Here is a 23938-nt window from a genome sequence, read left to right as displayed (position 1 = left end):
TTGGAGTTCAGCAATGAGATCCTTGACAGGTTACAAATTGACCTCAGGAACTCTTGACCATAAAGTCGAATAAAATTAATCCTGGGATCCAATTCCTAGCATCTGCAATGTACCCATTCCAGGTAGTGATGGTCATTGTCAATGGCCATTATAGAAATGAGTACAGAAATGTTTTTTTCTCCTTTTAGAATGACTTATCCTTATTTGGGAATCTCATTTTTGAAAAAGGTCTACTTCCTTTTGAATGAATGGCTTGCACTGTCACTTTGGGAGGAGAGGCAGAAGTGTGAAGTTCAAATGGGTGTTTCCAACAATTTAACTCATTTTTCCCCATTTCCTGCACAAAATTCGGCAGATTAGGCAGAATCTCTGGAGGGAAATGGTTCAAAGGGATTCCAAGAACATTTATTATCAAAGCATGTATGCAGTATGCAACTAAGATTGGTCTTCCCCACAGGCAGCCATGATACAAAGATCCATGTAACTTGTTCAAAGAAAACATCAAACCACCCTCCTCCCTGCATGTGCAATAAAACAAACTGCTCAAATAGCAACAGAAAAAAACAAACAAAAACACAGAATACAAACACAAAATCAAAAGGCATACTTTAGTTCAGTTCAGTGTTAATTACCTGCAGGATTTCCCCCCCCTCCCCATTCAAAAATCACCAAAACTAGCAATGAAGAAAGGGGAGCAACCAGAAACTAGAACATATCATATACATGAATTAATTAGAGTCCACAATCCACATCGATTAAACATTTCTCCAGCACCATCCTCTGACATCAACAAAGAGAGATCATTCAAATGCAAGGACCTCCCCTCGGGAGCAGTGAGTGAGAGAAGAGAGAGGCCATCACATGCAGACACACTCCTCTAGTAGCAGCTAGTGAGATGCTGGATAATTGATCTTGTCCTGAAAGATCAACTGTTCATGTCCCTCAAAAGATGCTGCCCGACCTGATGAATTCCTCCAGCACTGTGTGTGTATTGCTCAAGATTTGCAGAGTCCCATGTTCCCAGTTACTTATCTTCACATGTGTATCTGCTGTCCAAGAATGGTCTGCAAATGTTCAAGGTTCAGCCACAGATCTTACAGTAGTGAGAAACCCATAAGTGACTGATGGTGTTAACTACTCGCCTTGTCTGCTTAAGAATTATCAAAAAATAACAAAAAAAAATCAAAACTTCCCGATTTTCTGTCTCCTCTTAGAGGAGTTGTATCCATTTTAAGAAAGCAAACTGCTCCTACTATTACTGAGAGTTGGTCTATATTTTTTTAAAATAAGGTCAGTTTGGAAGCATATTCAGCAGTACTGAAAACACTGACAAAGCAAAGTTTCAGTGGGAAATGTGGGCATACCAATACTTGTGACCAAAACTTGTGGCAAGTCTGTGGACATGAAGATGACTGGTTTCATTTAAATATTCAAAAACAAATTTTCAGAGATATTTCTTTGAATATCTAGTCCGTCATGTTTTTAAAACTTGCAACAGAACAGTACTTGCCAAAGATCTATCCTATGACAATAAAGCCTTAGATCAGCAACACAATTGTAGTCAAGTTTAATGATCTGTTGAGTACATTTCAAAACCGCCCTCCTGAGCAGTGCAAAATTCCCAGCAGCTCCCTTCTCTCCAAGGACAGTAACGTGTTGGGTACCCTGTTGATCTCACTAGTACACAGTATGTAAGGATGTGGCCTACAAATTACAACAGGAATAGAAAATGCATGCCAATAGGGCAATGTTATAATAGTCACGGCAGACTTCAATGCACAGGTAAACTGGGAAAATCGGGTCGGTGCTGGATTTCAGGAGGAGGAATTGCAATAGTGCCTACGAGGTGGCTTTTTAGAGCAGCTCAGTGGGAGGATCACCTCTTCTGGATTGGGTCCAACCACAAACAAGAGAAATTCTGCAGACGCTGGAAATCCAAGAAACACACACCCACACACAATGCTACGCGAACTTGCTGAATTCATTCAGCATTGTGAGAGTTCTGGATTGGGTGCTGTGCAACGAACCAGAATTGATTACAGAGATCAAGGTAAAGAACCCTTAGGGGCAAGTGATCATAATATGGTCGGATTCATCCCAAAATTTGAGAGGAAGCTAAATTCAGATATATCAGTATTACAGTGGAATAAAGGGAATTACAGAGGTACAAGGGACGAGTTGGCCAGAATTGTGTGGAAAAGAACACAGGCAAGGATGACAGCAAAGCAATAATGGCTTGATTTTCTGGAAGCAATTCAGAAAGCACAGGATATATACATCCAAAAGAGGAAGAAGTATTTTAAAGGAAAGGTGACATAACTGTGGCTAAGAGAAGTCAAAACCAACATAAAAGCCAAAGAGGGGGCAAATACTACAGCAAAAATTAGTGGGAAGTTAGGAGACTGGGAAGCTTTTAAAAACCAGAAAACAACTAAAGTCATTAGGATAAAGATAGAGAAAGAAAGTAATTTAGCCAATAATATTAGAGAGGATACCAAAAGGTTCTTCAGATACATTAAGTATAAAAGAGAGGTGAGCGAGGATATCGGACTGCTAAAGAGATGATAATGGAGGAAAGCGAAAGAGCAGACAAACTGAGTAAGTACTTTGCATCAGTCTTCACTGTGGAAGACACTAGCACAATGGCAGAAGTTCCAGGTGTCAGGGATCATGAATTGTGTGAAGTTACCATTACTAGAGAGGTGGTTCTTGAGAAACTGAAAGATCTGAAGATAGATACGTCATCTGGACCAGACAGTGCACACCCCAGGGCTCTAAAAGAGGTGGCTGAGGAGATCTTGGGGACATTAGTAATGACCTTTCAAAAATCACTAATAGTACCAGAAGAATGGAAAAGTGCAAATGTCACTTCCCTCTTCGAGTGAGAGGGGTAGAAGAAAGGAAGCTATAGGCTAGCAAGTCTGACGTCAGTGGTTGGGTAGATGCTGGAGTCGATGATAAAGGATGAGTCTCAGGATACTTGGAGAAGCATGACAAAATAGGTCATAGTCAGCGTAGTTCCCTCAAGGGAAAATCTTACCTGACAAATCTGTTGGAATCCTTTAAGTATTAACAAGCAGGATAGACAAAACACAATCAGTTGTTGTGTACTTGGATTTCCAAAGGCCCTAGACACGGTGCCACATGAGGCTGCTTACCTAGGCTCAAGCCCATGGTATTCCACAAAAGATTCTAGCATGGATAAAGAAGTGGCTGATTGGCAGGAGGCAAAGAGTGGAAATAAAGGGAGCCTTTTCTGTTTGGTTGGCAGTGACTAGTGGAATTCCACAGGGGTCTGGGTTGGGATTGATTCTTTTCACATTATCTGTTAACTGTTTGGATGATGCAGTTGATGGCCTTGTTGCAAAGTTTGCAGATGATATGAAGATACGTTTTGAGAAAGTACAGAGACTACAGGACATAGACAGATTAGGACAGGGTTGGCCAGCCTGTGGCGTATTGGATGATTAGGAGTGGCACATTGCACCCCAGTGATAATAATAAAAAAGAAAGCCTGCTCACGCAAAAAGTATTAACCAAAAACCAATTTGTAGAAAAAAATCCATAACAGGAATTCAAGTAGCTTAGAGCTAGAAATAGGTTTTACTGAGAATAAATCTAAAACATAGCAATAACTTTTAGCGATTTTATTATTTTCTGCACATCTTTTGGCAAATGTTATCTTCTTCCACATTAATCTGTTTTCAATTTTAAAAAAAATGTTCAATGAGTCAAACTAGGAAAAAAGGACTTTTGTTCTGCAGTAGTTCCATAACTGTTCAATACATGTTTGATACTTGTTTGATCCTGAGGCGCCAGGCGTCTGCACCAGCGGTACGTCGCAGGTTTTTGCCAGTCAGTGTACAATTGACACTCATGCGCTATGGAGTTGTGTTTTGTTCGTCCTTTGTGAACATTTGCAGTTTTGTACTTTTTCAAAAATTAAGCCTTGTTTTTACATTCAGTTACCCATCACATTGCAAAAGAAAATGAGCAAAAGAAAAGGAGAAAGTGATAGTAAGCTTGAATTCAATGAACAGTGGGAAAATGAGTTCTTATTTATAGTGGGTCAGTCAGGAAACCGTTGTGCATTGTTTGTGAAAACACTTTCTCACATAATAGAAGACATGATCTTAATAAGACACTATAAAACACAACATCAGACTGAAATAAAAGGAAAACTGAAGCTAGTGCTTGGTTCTGAGTTACAGAAATATGTTTAAGAAAAAGGAAGAAATCAAAAGAAGACAAAATATATTTGTTAAAAGAAGTTGTGAAAGTTTGGCGATGACAGAAACATTCTACAAAATTCCTTTAGCATTGGCCAAAAAATGGAAGCCTTTCTCTGATAGAAAAGAAATTGTTAAGCCTTGTCTCCAAATATTTGCAAGATGTCTTGGTGATAAAAATATCAAAAGGAAAGTAGACGAAATTGCTCTGTCAAAGCAAACAGTTATGAGACACTCCGAAGAAATCTGTCATGATGTATCTGAGCAAGTGAAAGACCTTGTCCATGCTTGTACTTTCTTTTCTTCAGCTTTGGAAGAATCTGCTGACATATGTGATGTAGCCCAGTTAAGCATTTTTATAAGAGGAATTGATGATAATATTAGCGTCTGAAAAACTTATCGGTCTTGAGTCACTTCATGGAAAATCAAGAGGATCAGACATATATGATAAAGGAAAATCATGCCTAGAAAATCTGCAACTAGATTCTAGTAAACTCATTGGCGTTTGTCCTGACGGAGCGCTGTCAATGATAGGTAAAGCCACTGGGACTACAACTTTGCTTGAAAACTTTTTAGGTCATCGTCTACTAAAATATCACTGCATTATACACCAAGAGTCACTGTGCGGAAAAACTTTAAATTTGCAGCATGTTATGTTACTGGTTGTGAATTGCGTGAATAAAATTAGAGCAAGAGGATTAAACAGACAAAAATTCAGAATATCATGAAATGTTAGATTTGGAATATGGCAATCTTGTCCTTCGTTGTGAGGTGCTCTGGCTTTCTGGAGGACAGTTTCCGAGTAGATTTTGGAAACTTAATAATAATGTTCATAATTTTCTATAAGAGAAAAATGAGCTGCCTGAAGAAAGAGCCCTATTATGTAATAACAATTGGCTATTTGATTTAGCATTTTTAGTTGATGTTACCAGCCATCTCAATGATCTAAATTTGAAACTCCAAGGCAAGAAAAAATTGTTTCCTAGCTTAGTAAATGATATCAATGCGTTCAAGATGAAGTTTAAACTGTTCACCTCTCAGTTAGAAAATGCGGATTTGAGCCAGTTTCCACACTTAAAAGAGCAGAGTGAATGAGCTGAAGTTTATGGCAATTTTACAAAATATATTGAAAAAAATCAAGAGTCATTTGAAAGTCGTTTTCATGATTTTGCTAAAGAAGATGACTGCATACTTGCATTTATAAGCCCATTTTCACTTAGTGAACAAAAAATCATGAAGATACCTAGTAACATACAAATGGAACTTGTTGACTTGAAAACAAATTCATTATTGAACATGAAATTTGATGAGCTTCCTTCAGTCCCAAATGCTTCTGACATGAACTTCTGGCGATCATTACCCTGTGAACATTTTCCAGAACTAAGAAAATTTGCCCAGAGTTATATCTGTCATTTCGGAATAATATACAGATGTGAAAAAGCATTTTCAGTCATGAAATTGATTAAGAAACAAAACGAGGTCGCGATTGACTGATTCAAATTTGCAAAATTCTCTGCTGCTCTCAGTAACTAATTTAACTCCAAACATTAAAAGCTTGGCAAAATCAAAACAGACTCAAGTCTCATTAAGGTAAGTAATGTTTATCTTGTTTTTATATTAAATCAATATATCATGTAAAAATGCTAAATATGTCTATATTAACATAACTTTACAAGAATTGAATGGAGGTACAAGAGTTGTACGGTGCATCTGAACTAATGCGTGAAAAAAATTGACGGATGGAATGTAAAAGGTTGGCCACCCCTGGATTAGGAGAATGGGCAATAAAATGACAGATAGAATACAGTGTTGAAAAGTGCAAAGTCATGCACGTTGGTAGAAAAAATGAGGAAGCAGAGGCTACATAAGGTCTTAAGACTAAAGCTTAATTTGCAGGTTGATTCTGTAGTAAGGAAGGCAGATACAATGTTAGCATTCATTTCATGAGAACTAGACTATGAAAGCAAGGATGTAATGTTGAGACTTTCTAAAACACTGGTAAGACCTCACATAAGAGTATTGTGAGCAGTTTTGGGCTCCTAGGGTTCAAAGGAGGTTCGCAAACATTATTCCAGGATTCAATGGCATGTCACATGAAGAACATTTGATGGCTCTGGGTCTGTATTCACTGGAATTCAGAAGAATGAGGTGTAACCTAATTGAAACCTATCAAATGGTGAAAGGCCTTGATAAGTAGGATGTGACAAGGATATTTCCTTTGGTGGGAGAATCTAACACCAGAGGACACGGAATAGAGGGCATCCTTTTAGAACGGAGATGAGGAGGAATTTTTTTTAGCCAGAAAGTGGTGAATCGGTTGAATTGTTTGCCATAGGCAGCAGTGGAAGCCAAGTCTCTATACATATTTATGACAAAGGCTGATAGATTGTTGATTGGTCAGGGCATGAAGGGATATGGGGAGAAGGCAGGAGATTTGGGCTGACAGGAAAATTGGATCAACCATGATGAAATGGTGAAGCACCTGTTGAAGCGCAGGAGATTTTTCTTCAGAAAGGGAGAGAGAAGTTCAAGCAAAAAATAGAGCAGAAAGTGGACAAAATTAACAAGTATGGCCACAAGTTCATAAAAGGTATCAGGTTACAATAATAATAAATTTTAAAAATCCAGAAATATTTGGCTATAATCGGAAAGGTAGAAGCATTCAATTGTACAACAGATAACTGGATGATGTATATTGAACAAATTGAGCAGTATTTTGAAGCAAATGAAAGAGCCGATGAAAAACGAATGGCAGTATTGCAGAATGCACAGGGGGGAATCATAGTGTGCTTAGAAGATTATCTACTGTAAAAAAAAACTGAAACTAGCTTTGATAATATTGTGAACTTCATGCCATTCATTTAGAGCCAAAACCATTGTTGATTACAGAACACTTCAGGTTTCATAAGTGGAATCAAAATGAGGAATACATTTCAGCTCACGTGGCTGAATTAAAGAAACCATCCAAGCATTGTCAGTTCAGTGGTGAGCTTAATGACGCACTGAGAGATCATTGACTTTGTGGAATCTTACAGGAAATCATTCAAAACCAGCTCCTCACTGAACCAGGACTCACATTTAAAAGAACAGTTAAAATTGCTGTATCAATGGAAACAGTAGCCAGAAATGCAACTGATTTACAGTCAGGAACAGAATTACAATATCCAAACAGAAACCTGCCAGGCCAAACAAAACATGTTACTATTGTAGCAGGGGCTCACATACACCAAAACAATGCAGGTTTAAAGGAGGAACTTGCGGAAAATGCAGCCAAGTAGGACACCTACAAAGAGTATGTCAGGAGGACAAAAATAAATAGATTGCATAGGGAAGAGAAAAAGATGAAGAGTCAAGTTGCAGTTTCAAATAGAGCACTAATTTCATGCTGTTGAAAAAAAATCTGATACTAATGTGAGTGATACAGGACTGGAGAGCCTTCAGATTTACGTTATGAAAACAACCAAGAGACAAGGAATATGGCTTACATCAGAGGGGAATGGCAAATTAACTAAAATGGAATTGGACCCTGGCTCGGCTGTCAGTCATTCCACAAAATGAGTTTGAATGGAACTTCAAGGTTACTAACCTGAAGCTTGGAGATATCCAACTAAGTACCTATACTGGAGAAAAGGTAACTCCTGTACGAATGACATTTGTAACAGTAAAATACAACAATCAACAAGCCACATTTGGCTTGTTTGTGGTAAAAAAACAGGAGGGTCGGCATTGTGGGGCCATGATTGACTGAGACAACTACAACTTGATTGGGGATTCATTCACTATTTACATGCTACAGCCCCTGCAAAAGCCAACTGAATAGGAATTTAAAAAGATACAGGAAGATGCCACAGCAGTGTTCAAAGATGCCATAGGAAAACTGAAATATATTAAGAGTAAAATAGTATTAATTGAAAATGCCACACCCAAATTTTATAAAGGTAGATTGCTTGGAGGCTGAAGGAATTCTTTCCAAGATTGAGTGGAGCCCATGGACAATATCAGTGGTCCCAGCAGCCAAGAAGGATGAGTTAGGTGATTTCAAGGTCACCATCAACCTGATACTGTAAGTAGATCAATACCCTCTGCCCAGTATAGAGAATATTCTTACAAACCTTTCTGGAGGGAAACATTTCAGCAAAGCGGACCTAAAGTAAGTAGTGCATGAAAGTTTTGAAACCTGTAAATTCTCTCTACTTCTGCAAAAAAAAACCTAAAATGTGATCAGATCTTAAGTTCTAAAACTAGATAAAGAGAATTCAATTAAATAAAGAACACAAAAATACACTATACTTGCTCAATTATTTATTGAGAAAAATCTCACATTAATCGGTTGAGAGCAGAGTCGATTGTTGGAGAAGAAAGGAGCCCGGAGCTGTCAGAACCACTTCCTGCAACCCTATAATCAATTCCTACAACCATCACAGAGGAGGCACCTGAAACTGAGATTATTTTACAGCCACAAAGTTCACCTGCCAAGTAGAGTGACCCTTTGTCAAGAGAGGTGTCATCTCACAAGAGTAAGAAATCCTCCACAGCAATTAAATCTTTAGTCTTGAATGGGTCAATTTAAAATTTGAGTTGGGATGCATTCTATATTGAGTTGGAGTTTATAGCCAAGCAGGGAGAAGCGTTGTGTATTTAATATTTCAATAATATTTGAGTAATATTGCAAATATATTGTTTGATCAAGCATACTTTATTTACGTAATTCACTATGTGTTATATAAGTATGTGAATGGCATCAGTCTTTATGTCACCACTCACATGGCCGCACGTCATTGAAGAAAAACTAAATACACAAAACATATCATGGCTCCGGTTCTCTTTTGATTTGTATCCTCTGGTTTCCTCCCACAATCCAAAGATACACCGCTTATAAGGTTAATTGGTCATTGTAAATCATCTTGTGATTAGGCTAGGGTTAAAGTGGTTGGCTGCTGGGTGGCGCGTCATCTCAGTGGGCAGAAGGACCTGACCCGCACTATATCTCTAAATAAAAATAAAATATAAAATACAGAATAAAGGGTTGCAGTTAGAGTAGGTAGAGTGCAAGCAGACAAATAGAGTGGAAGACTATAACAAGATAGACTGAGGTCAAGAGTCCATCTTTCATATTAGGGAAACAGTCAATTGTCTTATAATAGTGGGAGAGATGCTGTCCATAACTCTGATGGTATAGCATTCAGGTTTTCACATTTTCTACCTGATGGAAGTGTGAGAAGCCAATGTCTGGGGTGTGTGGGGGATTGAACTGTGTTGTCTGCTTTACCAAAGCAGCATTATCAGCTTTGCGCAACTATTCTCTTTATAAGTGTCTTATTCATCAGATGCTGGAAATCCAAAGTAATACACACAAAATTCTGGAGGAACTCAGCAGGTCAGACAGCATCTGTGGAAGGAATAAACAATTGACCTACAGTGCAAGACATCAAAATGATTATAAGTTACAGAAAATAAATTACAATGCAAAAGAGGAATAATGAAGTAGGGTTCATGGACCATTCAGAAATCTGATGTTAGAGAGGAAGAAGCTGTTCCGAATACATTGAGTGCGTCTCTTCAGGCTTCTGTACCTCCTCACTGATGGAAGTAATGAGAAGAGGGCATGTCCTGGGTGGTGGAGGTCCTTAATGACAGATACTGCCTTTTTGAGGCATTGCCACCTGAAGTCGCATTTATAGAGATACATTTGATATAGACTCGATGGGCCGAATGGCCTACTTCTGCTCCTATATCTTATTTGCACAAGAAGCAATTTACTTTGTGTTACTTATGTAATGGGAGTCAAATCTAAGCTTAGTTGTAAGAGAGATCCAAGACATACTTGGTGAAGGAGGATTAACAAATTAAACTCAAGTGCAAGAACATAACTTGAAATAATTAAATACTGACTAGAAAATTTTTAGTGCTTTCATTACAAGTTCCTCCAAGAGGAGGATAAACTTGTCGTAGAGATTGGAGGTTTGCGTGCCTCAATGACCCGGAGAGCTATGTTGGCTGGAGTCAGGGCTTTCTGCTTTGGCTCTTGGTAGGGTCACCCATACCGAACAGATCAAAGGGGTAGAGGTCAGACTAAGAGTGGTTCACCAGTCCAGGTTCGGGGTTTGCTCAAGGCTAGCAACCCTGACTGGTCAAAGAAAATTATGAAACAGCAATGAAGAATCCTTCTGCATCTAAGTGTGATGGCATTCCTGAGTCTCAACCCGGGACTTCCATGATTGACAGTAGTGAAAACCAAGCTACTGACATGAACAGCCAGAGATGGGCGACCTTCATTGCTGCCCTAAACGCCAGTGGCATTATGGGGTGTAGAGTAGGTAGGTCATTATAAGTTCTCTATATGAGCAAAGAATGTCATGGCATTATCAAACACACACACACACACACACACAAGTGGCTTTGGTGTTTTTTGCAGTTTGTTCTCTGCAATGCAATGTTGTCACACCATTGGGTTTTGCTGAGGGCCTTGTGCCCTTATAACGTGTGGACTTTAAAAATCAGACAAAAGGCTGCAATAGCACATTCAAGGCAAAACTGTTTATTGTGTGGTTGAGGTGGAAAACCTTCAGAAAAATGAAAATAAGTGGCAAAATAGTAAAATTGACAGATATATAGCATCAGACCTTTAGGACTACCTGTACAGTCCCAAAACATCAGTCTAAAGTAATATACCTTACCACACTCTCTCCATCTTCACTTACACCAAAAAGAGACTTAAGAAAAATCTCCTCACTCTCGGAGAAAAAGGATGCTCTATTCTTTGGTATACTGGGAGGGGGGTGGGTGGAAATTGTTACACTGACACTGAACAATTACACAAAAACCAAAATACTGGAATTCACATCCCTCTTCACAATCACAAATGTGCACAAAGACATTCATCATAATAAGCTCGCAATGACATTGCACAACAAAATCAAATCAACAAGTAACCATTTTCCAGGAGCCATCACTCTTTCCCCATCCCTCAGAAGGAACCCTTCCACTGAGCATCTGCATCTGATAATCATAATGTCAGCACAGCCAGACAGGGATGACTATGAATCAAATAAAGTTGAATATGTTGACAGAATGAAATTTCATATATTTATTCATCAGTCATTTCCTTGATCCTAAGAGGGGAAATATCAGCTACAAATACTTAACAGACAGGAGAGGAAAACATTGGGGTCCAGATAATCTCCTCTGAAAACAAACAAACCTTTGATATTGATGACATAGATTTGCAAATGAATTTCAGGTACATGCACTCTAATGAAGGATCTTAGCCCGAAACGTCGACTGTTTACTCTTCTCTACAGATGCCATTCTATTTCAACGTTTTAGAGAAGTTTGGATAGGTACGTGGATGGGAGGGGTATGGGTGTTCATGGTCCAGGTGCAGATCAATGGGATTAGGTAGCTTAAATGGTTTGGCAAGATTTTTTTTATAACTCTATAACAAATTACACCAAGGTTCCTGGCAGAGCACATACCTCACAGATATGCCATGTGATTCTAATCAACTCTACATTTGGTAGAGTTGATTAAAATCACAGGTTAAAATACTACTTTGATAATAAATGTTGATTCTTTATTCCTTTCCATATAATGCTGCCCTACATCTTGAATGTAAACCTTCTGCAAAATGTAACACAACCAACCCCCTCCTGTCTTGCCATCAACTTAGTTGGGAAGATGATCAGCGCAGAACTTCGTCGTACAGGTCAGGAATGAGTTAATGGATCACAGCGGAATGACACAGTGAAGAAACTACAATGGGCTGCTGCACATCTAGACATAGTACAGGAAGAAATCCAGACAGAATAACTGTTCTTGATCAGTAACCAATAAAGCAGACCTGGCACAATCCCACTATGACAACAGAACTGCTCAGTTTCCCACTAGACTGGTTAATACATTGATCAACATATGACAAAATGAATTGTAGATTTGTCCTTGTGAAGTGACGCCAGTTAATATATTGGCAGGTGAAGCAAGCCCAGCCTTTTGGCCGTCAATACTGTGGAATGTAAATGCAAACGAGCAAGTGGGAGCTCTTCAGTGTGTTTGGCAAACTGAGCTAACAGCTGAAAGCCTTGTGCATTCACAGGGAGCTTTGGGGTGGACTGCTGGCCCCGAGGGTGAGAGCAACTGCCAACTGACAGAGTTCAACATAACAAACCTCTGGGAGGGACACAGACAGAGAACAGATTTGGCTGGGAAGATTGAAAGGCCTGCATTGCAGATTTTTCTGCTGTTTATCAAGCTGATAACTGACAACCACCTTTAGATTTTATAGAAGCACTGTAGAAACTATTTTATGAAGATGCATTATGCCTTGGTGTGACAACTGCTCTGTCTGAAACTCCATGAAGCTATGGAGAGTTATGGACACAACTCAGCACATTATGGAAATCAGTCTCACCCTATGATCACGTCCAATCATTTTCAATACCACATCCACGCAAGGACATCTGGAGCCACATCACTTGCGGGCTCCATTCTAAGTTACTCATCATTCTGACTTGGAAACACGTTGTCTTTGAACGATCCTTTGATTAGTTTGTCATGAATGTCTGAACTTGATTAACACTTTACTTCCATCTGAACTGGTGTATAATAATGCAGAAAATGCTGGAGGAGCTCAACAGACCAGGCAGCACCTATGGAAGAGAGAATTGGTGACATTTTAGGCCAAAACCCTTCGGCTGGACTGCTTCAACCCGAAACGTCAACAATACTCTTATCCGTAGACTCTGCCTGGCCTGCCAAGTCTCTCAAGCATTTTGTGTGCATTGCTTGGATTTCCAGCATCTGCAGATTTTATTTTGTGTATAATAATGCAAAATGGCTGGGTATGGCAACCACTTGGCATGCCACCACAAGAAATTGCAAAGTTGTGAACACAGCTCAGTCTATCATGGAAACCAGCCTGCCCTTCATGGATCCTATCGATACTTCTCATTGCCTTGGTAGAGCGGACAGCATAATCAAAAGACCCCAGACTACTTAGACATTCTCACTTCTCCCCCACCACCAACCATTTGGCAGAAGATCCAAAACCCCAAAAGCACGTACCACCAAACACAAGGACAACCTCTACCCTTTTGTTGTCAGACTATTGAATGGTCCCCTAGCACGATTAGATAGACACTTCTCATAATCACCCTTATTTTGTTCCTTATACTTTATTGCCTTTCTTCACTTTCTCTGTAACTGTAACACTTCATTCTGCATTCTGTCCATGCTTTTTCCTTGTACTAGCTCCACATATTGACAGATAAAATTATCTGTATGGATGGCATGCAAACCAGTTTTCATGGTGTCCCCATACATGTGACAGTAATAAACCAATTGGCAATTTAATATTGGAAAATAGTCCTTTATTAAATTTATGTGATTTCTGATTTTTCAGATGTTTGAAATCTGGAGAAACATAGGAGGAACTCAGTGGGTCAAGTAGCATCTACAGAGGGAAATGAACAGGTGACATTTCGTGCAGAGTTCTTCTATCAAAACAAAAACAGATTTTACCCAGGGCTTCCATCTCCATGTCCAAGCCTCCCAGCGATGATCCCAGGTACAATCATTCTCTTGACATGCCCCTTTACTTTCCAGTCCTGATGAAGGGTCTAAGTGTTATATATTGACTATTTATTCCCCTACATAAATGCCATCTGACTTGCTGAGCTTCTCCCACGTTTTGTGTGTTGCTCAGGGTTTCCAGCAATTGCAGAACATCTTGTGTTTACGTGCTTATATTTAAAAAAATTTGGCCAATATCCTCGACCTAACAACATCGTAGCTGGGTTGCAGTAGAAACAGTGTGATTAGTCACTTTGCCGCTGGGGTCAGAGGTCAGAGAGCCAGTCCCCACCCATCTCACCACAAAATGAAACTACAGCCCGGTCTTGCCTCTAATCACTGAGAAATGCCAACATGAAGACTACCCCTAGTTACTCTGGCTTGAATGCAAGGGGGTAAATAGCTGAACATGTTTACATTCACACAGCAACAGATAACCAAGTAACATAATAACCAACTGGATGAGGCATTAGAAGTCAGCTCCATGTCAGAGCAGCTTTCCTTCAGCCAACCTTCGAACCAATACAAAAACATTCCCTTAAACTGTGCCACCATTTGATTAACTTCCCTCTTGAGAAGAGGCACTAATAAAAGGTAGAAACAGCAATCACCACTTTTCTTTGACACAAGACATTCGGCAGATTATAAACACGAAATTCTGCAGGTGATAGACATCCAGACCAACACACACACTCACACACGCAAAGTGCTGGAGGAACTCAGCAGGTCAGGCAGCATCTATTGAGGTAAATGGAGACGAACATAGAGTTGACATTTCAGATGAGACCCTTGATCAAGAATGGCAAAGGGAGAGGAAGCCAGAAAAAGGTGGGGGCAATAGGATGAGTGCAAATGGGTCTATTGTCCTCCATCAGATTTCTCTTTCAGCCTTTTAACTTTTCCACCTATCACCTTGCAGCTTCTCATACCAACCATGCCACATCCCCTTACCTGGTCTCACCTAGATGCTGCCAAACCTAAATTCCACCAGTAATTTGTGTGATTCTTTTTTTCATGCTCATCATAATGGGCCACATGTTAACGTAAACCTTTACAGCAATCACACATCAGGTTTTGATTCCTGCCATTGTCTATTAGTAGTTTCTACACTCCCCCGATGACCGTGGGGCTTTCCTCTGTGTGCTCTAGTTTCCTCCCACATACCAAAGGCGTACAGGTTAGGGTTAAGTTATGGGAACGCTATGGTGGTGCTATCCACGCCCTCAGAACATCATCAGACTGTGATGCAAACAACACATTTCACTGTTTGATATACATGTGACAAATTAAGCCAATGTCATCAGGATGAAGGTCAGCTACAGTGCATGTACACACAAAACCTTTCCTAATATTCTCTAACAATACAACTTCTCCCCTAAACACAAGAGATTCCACCCCAGCAGCACAGGTTATCCACCAGGATACTGCCTGGATGAGAGCACTTTACTTACCTCCAGAAAGGGTGCTCTTGGTGTTCCTGGAGAAGAGGAGGGGGAGAGGATGATTCAACTCACGGACACAAGGTGAGGTGAGATTAGCACAGGTGGACAATGACATGAGCACAGGCAAGATGGGTCAAAGGGCCAGATACCGTTCTCTGAAACCATGATGGCAATCATGACTATTGATTCCATTTCAGCCCTCTGCCTTTGCTAGATTCTTTGAGTGCACACCAAGAGATTCATCAGATGGTGGAAATCCAGAGCAACACCAACACACACACACACACACACAAAATGATTCTGGCTTCATCCCCCCGCCCTTCCTTTCCGTTCCTGATGAAGGATCTCAGCCTGAAACATCAACTATGTAATCCCCTCTCTAGATGCTACCCAACCTGCTGAGTTCCTCCAGCATTCTGGTGTCTGTTGCTCTGAGAACTAATTCTGAGTCCGAGCAATTTCTAGCTGTTGCCCACTCGAAGACTACTGAATCTCATTTCACTTCGGATGCTAACAGCGAGTAGAAAGGGAATGTCAGTCCCTGATCCTGGTGCTTTACTGAAACAATGATAAAATAACCAAACACATTATGCAATGGTATTTACAGCACAAGAGCTGTAAAAGAGCTGACTAATGCTTGGCGAATCATCCAGAGTATTAAACAACAGTTTCAGACTCCAGGGAATATTTAAGTCTTGTTTCTTTATATAAAAAAAGGTCTTACTTACATACAATGGTGCTTGATTTGGTGTGAGTTTCATGACAGAAGCTGCTGGAACGAGAGGAAACACGGCAAGTTATTTTTTAAGTCAAAGTTACTCAGTAACATTTAGCCATAAACCATGCATGGGTTAGGAATTTAATCACAATGATTCAACTATGATCACATGACTTCTTCCCCTCCCCACCACTGCCCCAGGTTTAGATGCTTCTCACTGAACGTCAAGCTTTTCTTCAGAAACAGAACAGGCTGCAGTTTCTTTACAGTCTATCAACCCTACCTTCTTTGAATGACTAAGATAATATGGGCTGATGTGGCAGCACTAATTCATGTGACAACAAATAGAATAAAAGGTACTAGGTATGATAAGCTGATTGGTCTCAACGTAACAGTACTAGACTTGTCAAGATCATCAGGCTTTGGAGAAGACAAGAAACCAGCCAAGGCTCCAAACTCTGTTAAAACAATCTCCATTAAAGGTTTGTTAGTAAATCCCATCATAAAGAATCAGGCTTGTCTATAATATCTCCATCTTACATTTATACAACTCCTTTAAATGTAAACACCTACAGTAGAATGACTAAAGTAAAAGTCGGGAGATACATCTGGTGAAATTAAAGTCATACGGTACTAGAGCACAGAAGATCATAGTAAATTGATTACCAAAATATATTATATTCCTTAAGGTTGTTATAGCTGGGGGTGGTAATGGGGACATGCACCCACTACCTATTGAATGCTCCCAATGGCATGTGTCTCAGACAACCAAGTCCTGCTCCTGGCCTTCACATGTGGCTTAGCTACTAAGCCCAGCAGAACCAGTTCTACGGACAGGAGAAGGGGCAAAGGGGATCACTGGTGCCTTAAAAACAATTACTTCTGGCAAATGGGGCTCGTCAGTTGAGATTGGCAGATCATCTAGGAGACGGGGAACTGACATCAAACCTCCACTGCCTTCAGGAGTAAACCAAGAGGGAAAAATCCAGAGCTGGAGTCCCTAAGGCAAGCCCACGTTGAGTTCAACACTGACTGGCAACTCCAGTGATGCTGCTGGTACCAAATTGCATCAGTCTCTACTGTTCCTTTGGGCTCATCAGATGCATGAAGAGAGGGAGCTTGCTACATGGGCAACAGCTTGCTCTCCATATCGTAGTGCCCAGTGTACCTCGACAGCTAGGACACAATATCCATAGTCAACCCTGACCGACAGAAGCCTCACCTCACATTATCTTACCATAGATTACCTTGAGATTCATTTTCTTTCAGGCCTTTACAGGAAAATAAAGAAATACACCAGAATTTATGAAAAGCTATACATAACAACTAACAACCAATGTGCAAAAGACAAACTGTGCGAAGAAAAAAATAAAAACTGGGAAACAGGATGCTTGAAAGGGAACCAGAGCACAGCTGGTCTGTGGCGATTTGTTTTATCATGCCTCGTCCCATCTATCCACCCCGGGTCACAATCCTCCACTGCCCGCCCATCCCTGAACTCATCAGAACTTCTCTTAAATGTTGGGATTGAACCTGCATCCACTACTTCTTCTGACAGCTTGTTTCACACCTCTGAGTAAAGAAGCTTTCCTTCAAATTCCCCTTCAATACTTCACCTCTCACCTGAACCTATGACCTCTCATTTTAGTCTTCCCCTCATGTGAAAATCCTGCACATGTATAGCTTATCTATACCCCTTAATTTGTACAGCTCTACAACAGGGGCTCCCAACTTTTTATGCCATGGAGCCTTAACATTAACCGAGGGGTCCATGGACCCCAGGTTGGAACCCCTGCTATACAGGATCTCCCCTCCTCCTATGATCCAGGGAATTATGTCTTAACTTATTTATCTTTTCCTCTATCTCAGGTCCTCGAGTCCTGGCAACACCAATATAAATTTTCTCTGCACTTTTTCAGCTTATTCAAAGGTTTATTTATTAACAAAGTGTACAACTTGAAATTCTTCAGTTCTCTAGGTAGCCATGAAACCAAGTAAAGAAAGGGAGCATGATCATCAGCCCCCAAATACCCCCTCCCCGAACACTGGCTTGCACCCCATCCTGCAGCCTTCTCATCACAGGTTTCTGCCTCCAGGAATCCCCTGAGACTGCAGAGCACTGGAACGCCCAATTTCCAAACAGCAAATCACAGGCTCCAGCAGTCCCAGAGTCACATCTGAGGCAAAAAACAAACAAACATAAAAGACACAAAAGAAGTGAAATAAAAGGCTTCATGGTCTAGCCAAAAGATGCCGACCTTAGGAGCATTGTACACAAGTGCCACCTTGACCAGAAAGTTGATATTTCTCCTGTAGTTAGGTGACCAGAACAGTACGCAATAATCCAAAACTGCCTCACCATCATGTTAAATAACTTCAGCATTACATCCCAACCCCGTACTCAATACTCGGATTTGTGCCAAAGTTGTTCAGAGAAACCAGGTTATCTGGGATAAGAGGATTGGATTGCCAATGTCTACTGGGATGCTCCAAGTTTGGCCATGGAGAGTCAGATGAACCTAGCAGACTTGCCTGCTGCCACCCACTGTGGAAGCCAACCAAGGAAGCAACGGGCGTCCTCTTCAGGAGAGGAGAGAACACCGTGCATTGGAGCAGTGTCAAATATATGTCTCATTAGAACACCACTCTCCCTTTCCCTTCATAGTCATTTCTACTTCCTAATCTCCTCCACCCTACTCATAAAATAAACCGGTTAACAGCCTTTGTTGACAAAGCACTGCTTCCTGAACTTCAGATGAGAGACAGCGACAGGATTTCATCAATCAGCCGCTGCATCATTTCTTACCCTGGCTCGAACAATAGCTCTTAATGTAATCTGAGTGGCAAATAGCCTTGAGTCATCTTGGGGTGCCCTGCTGTTGCCGCAGAGATTTATACCATTTCCTGTTCTGCATTAGCTTCCTTTAAAAGTCTGACGTGAAAAGACTAGAGGACATAAGGGCAGAATTCAGCCATTTGGCCCATCAAGTCTGCTTCATTATCCCTTTCTGGACCCTCTTCAATGTTTGCACCCCTCAGAAAAGGGGCCCAAAACTGCTCTCAATACTCCAAATGCAGTCTGACCAATGCCTTACAGAGCCTCTGGGGTGCCCTGCTGTTACCTCAGATTTATGCCATCTCTGGTCCTGCTTTGGCTTGCATTTAAACTCTGACATGAAAATTATGGACCAGAAAGAGAAATCAGAAGAAAGAGGAATCAAGAGAAATCAGAGAAATCAAGAGGAAAGTAACATTTTAAATGTCATTTGAAAACGATGATTCGAGTAATCTGCCAGGCAGAGGAACGGAAATGATAATACTCAAGCGTTTTAAAGTGTAGTTTGAATGTAGGGTAAGCAAGCTGGAGAGCTAATGAAGGAAGTTCCAATGCTCTCGACTTTCACTTGTGCTCTTAATTTAGAGAGCACAATGAACGCCTTTTTTAAAAAACAGAAAATACTTAATTCACATGCAGTGCCTGTGGCCAAAAGGAACGGCTACACTTGATGTTCCTTCTGCTTCAGACATTTACCAAAAACAAAAAGAGCCCAACATGCTTTTAGCTAGGCTTCAGTCACAACCACAGACATGGACACAGAAAGGAACTCCTGGAAAAAAAACTGTCAGGTTGGCACATTCAAATAAGGAAATATTGTTTGTGATAATCAAACCAATCAAGCGCAAGAGCAATCTTATTAAGTCTGAGGAGAAATAAACCCCAAGGCTTGTAGACAGAAGGTAAAAAGGTAAAGATGAACTTTATTTGTCTCATCTGCAGTACTGGGCAAAAGTCTTAGGCATATATGAGCTAGGATGACTAAGACGTTTGCACAGTTCTGTAATAGTTTTATGTTTTGCACTATTCTGCTGCCACAAAAAAAAAATCAAATTCCATGACATGTGCGTGTGATGATAAACCTGGTTCTGATATGGGTCTCAGTTGTGGACTGATATTGGGAAGGAGGTAGGGAGAGCAGAATCATAGTTGGGAAAAGGGGAAGGGAGAGGGGAGGGAGCAGGAAGCACCAGAGAGACATTCTGTAATGATCAATAAACCAATTGTTTGGAATCAAATGACCTTGTCTTGGGGCTGGGTATGTCTGCACTTGCGCCACATCCCCCCACCCCAGCACTCCTTCACTGCCACGCGTCCCCCACCCTTCCCATGGTGCTCCACCCTCACTATTCCCAACATCCTTCACTCCCAGCAGGTTTACAAACTTGCTCTCTGCTCCACGTTGACAAATGCAGTACTGTGCACAAGTCTAGCTATATATATATATATATATATATATATATATATATATATATATGTGTGTGTGTCTAAGAGTTTTGTACAGTACTGGATATACAGTGAAAATCAAATAAATGAGGATGTGCTGGGGGTAGTCAGCAAGCGTTGCCATGCTTCAAGCACCAACATAGCGTGCCCACAACTCACCAACCCTAACCTGTACATCTTCGGAATGTGGGAGGAAATCAGAGCACCTGAAAGAAGCCCACACGGTCACAGGGAGAAGTTACAACTCCTTACAGACCTACAGGAATTGAACGCCAGCCTCTCAGCTGGCACCTCAAGCCATTGCACTGAACATTATAATAACACATCACCCTAATGTACCCAACGAACTGCAATACGCAGGATGGTAGCAAGGTTCATTTAAGTATTTGAGTGTTATCCTTTTCCCCTAAAGTTGGGCACGGTAGAGATTTAGCATTGAAAGAAGTTGGGCTTTCCTGCTTCCCAGAAAGCCTCAGCTCCTCATTGCAAAGCCCACAAGAACGATGCACTGGAAGGTTGGTTAACATTGCTCATTAGATGGCACTTTTCACTATGAATACGACAATTATGGGCCCAAATCATCCTTCAAGGTATCAGCATACAATCCCTGCTTTAAATAAAAACACAAAACGTTGGTAGAACTCAGCAGGCCAGACAGCATCTATGGGAGGAGGTAGTGACGACGTTTCAGGCCGAAACCCTTCATCAGGAGTGAAGTAACATGGGGTGGTGGAGGGGGGATAAGAAGCGGGGGGAGGGATGAAGTAGAGAGCTGGGAAGTGATAGGCTGAAGGGAAATGGGCTGGGGGAAGGTGGAAAATTATGGGAAATAAAAGAGAAAGAAAGGTAGGGCTGGGGGGAGATTGTAGTGAAGGGGGAAAAGAGAGAGAAAGAGAACCAGACTAAAATTATAGATAGGGATGGGGTATCAACAGAGGTCTATGAGTTGAATGTTCATGTCGGCAGGTAGGAGGCTACCTAGGCGAGAGATAAGGTGTTGCTCCATCAACCTGTGTGTGGCCTCATCTTGACGGTAAATCTCTGCTTTAACTTCAACCAAGTACTCCATGATTAAGCTGAGAATAAAGTCAGGTCTTGGCCGCTCTGTGATTCATAATGACATCAAAAGAACAATGGCACGATCTGAAAGACAGGAAGTGTCATATGATCCAACCCAACGAGGCAGTCAAATAACTTTCCATCTGAAGTGCACCACTGTCTCAGTTCCAGACTGAGATACCAGGTCACATCATTTGTCACAGTATCAGTTGTGTCTCACACTTAGCATGCTTGGCTCCCAGTCAGAAAGTGTGGGTTTAAGTCTGCCAACTCTCCAGTGTAACGTTAAGCCGAAGCAGTATCCATCAACAGAGAGATTCTTTTTTTCAGAACAAGGTATTAACCTGGTTGATTCAATTGCACATTGATTGTACTGTATTGCAAATTAATTTTATTGCATTTATTTGTTCTACTGTGAATGCTTGTAAAAAATAACAGGATCTCAGGGTATTATTTGGTGACACATAAGAAATTTACTTTGAACCTTGTCTGCCCTCTGAGGTGGATGAAAAAGATTCCATGTGACTACACAGCAGATCACCAGTGATGGGGAGGCTAATATTTGTCCCTTCAGTCATCGACGTTAACCGCATATAATCTCGCCATTACAGACAATTGTGCAGATCTGCCTCCTCAAAATCGTCTTCTGGATGACAATCCATACAACTGCACTTCAAAAAACATTCACTTGTAAGCTGTTTAGGGAGGATCAGATGCAGATACAGATGTCAGCTTTTCTTTCTTTAGAGTCCACAAATGAATGCTGAATGTAGGAAGTAAGGCAAAATCCAGGGGACAAAAATTGCACATGCAACCACACAGTTGAATATAATTTTTTAAAAAAAGGAATAATTTTAAAACTGTCAGTCTTGGCTAAGGCTAGACTGAGAAAGGAAAGTTCAAAGTGCCTTCTGTGTAACCACACTCACCACAACAGAGTCAAGAAGAGAATGAGTGAAAAATAAAAGAACAAAATATAACACAAATGCTTACTTGTTTTGTGTTTCTGCAGGCTTTCAATACCCCTTTTGAAATTAAGTTGTGAACAACAAGTTCAGTATTGATGGATTCACTTAACTCTTCTGCAATCACGAAAAAGGATTCTAATCTCTAAAAGCAGCAAGATATCACAACTGAGTCATGAATTTCTCAGGAAAGATAAACCAGATAAGTGAAGGGAAGTGCCTCAATTGTAAACTGCCAATGAAACTGTATCTGTTGAGGCAGAGGGAGTAGCAATTTTTCAGGTTGAGAAGCTCAGTCAGGACGGATCCAGGGTGTAGAGGGGGAATGATTAGCACTTACTTCATCCCTCCCTCTCACCTCTTTATACAGGCCAAGTCCTCAACCCAAAACGCCAACTATCACTCGTCTCCACAGAAGCTGCCTGACCTACCGAGTTTCTCCAGTAGTTTGCTTTTTTGCTCCAGATTTCAGCATCTGGAATTGGGAAAGCCTAAATTCTACTAGCCCTATCATGGAGCAGATGAAAGTCTCCTTATGGCTTTTCTTTTGAACTACAGTAAGACAGCAGCCTATTAATTTGAGCACCTTTGGACCTTCTGGGGTCAGTTCTGCAGATCCAAAGCAGATCTTTCGGCCCACTGGGTTAGCGCTAGCTATCCCCCTGGATATTCTAGGATCCAGTAAAACAAAACCCTGCATACTTACTCTTTGCTGAGCAAACAGCTTAAGCTTTAGGAAGTAGCATAGGAATTCTGTCAATTCTCTGCCAAACCATTGAGTAGCACAGGTTAAACAGAACTCCAAAATGGGGAATAACACAACCTCTTTTTAGTCCACAGACTCTCCAGGTGCCCACAAGCTAATATCCCACATGCCGCCCCAGGACCACAGCCCGTCTGCGGTGAAGCTTCAACTATCTGTACTTGGCCACCAGGCCAAGGTAAACTAAGGATGGAAATGTACATTGGCAAACCACCAGCTGAAGTCTCATTAAGACGATGGGAATGGAGTGCAGTAATATGCTAATCTAAAGCACACCCATTGGATTGGCTCCAGTACAGGCATTACACTAACATGTACTGTATACGTACATGTCCACGTGGAACATACAAAGTGCTGTTCTCCAACTTCAAAACATTAAACTAATTCAAAGGAAGACAAGGTAGTCAAAATATTACGACGTCGTATGCAATTCGCGTTTTTATACATAGAAACCATAGCAAATTATTTAAACAAACAAGAACGTTTAATCAATATCGATATCTATAGATTAAGCATTCAATATACATACACATACAGATTACTGAAATATTAAATACACGACAAAGTTTGCAGACTGTTAATCTAATCTGGTGTAGGTGAGGTTCCAGACGTGTAAAACTTGGCCGATGCTTTTTGCCACCGAAATGGTCCACCAAGCTGCTTTTTTTTAATGGATTACCTTTATTTGCCACCTATGCATTGAAAGTAACAGTGAAGTGTGTTATTTGAGTCAACGCCCAAATAGCTAATGATGTGCTGGGGGCAGCCCACAAACGTCTCACTAATGCTACCCCTGTGTCTATGAAACGTGGGCGAAAATCAAAGCCCCGGGAGGAAAGCCGCACACGGTCACGAAAGAACACACAAACTCGTTACAGACAGCGGAAGGAATGGAGCCTCAACCAGTGATTGG

At 40.9% G+C, this 23938-nt stretch overlaps 1 protein-coding gene across 9 annotated transcripts in view; it reads right to left on the bottom strand.

Moving 5' to 3' along the window:
• The window catches only part of LOC132382584 (A-kinase anchor protein 13-like), a 548542-nt gene that overhangs the window by 396433 nt on the left and 128171 nt on the right, over nucleotides 1–23938 (bottom strand). For 8 of the 9 annotated variants that reach the window (XM_059952931.1, XM_059952933.1, XM_059952936.1 and 5 more), the window contains exon 3: nucleotides 15967–16010. In XM_059952931.1, coding sequence (XP_059808914.1) covers nucleotides 15967–15999 — 33 coding nt within the window. In that variant the 5' untranslated portion in view covers nucleotides 16000–16010. The remainder of the gene's footprint in view (nucleotides 1–15966; nucleotides 16011–23938) is intronic. The other variant, XM_059952932.1, reaches the window with a different exon arrangement.

This window comes from Hypanus sabinus, chromosome 28 (genome assembly GCF_030144855.1).
Source record: "Hypanus sabinus isolate sHypSab1 chromosome 28, sHypSab1.hap1, whole genome shotgun sequence".
Classification (NCBI taxonomy): Eukaryota; Metazoa; Chordata; class Chondrichthyes; order Myliobatiformes; family Dasyatidae; genus Hypanus; species Hypanus sabinus.
The sequence above is the reverse complement of the archived record's forward strand: the minus strand, read 5'-3'. Positions and strand labels throughout refer to the sequence as shown.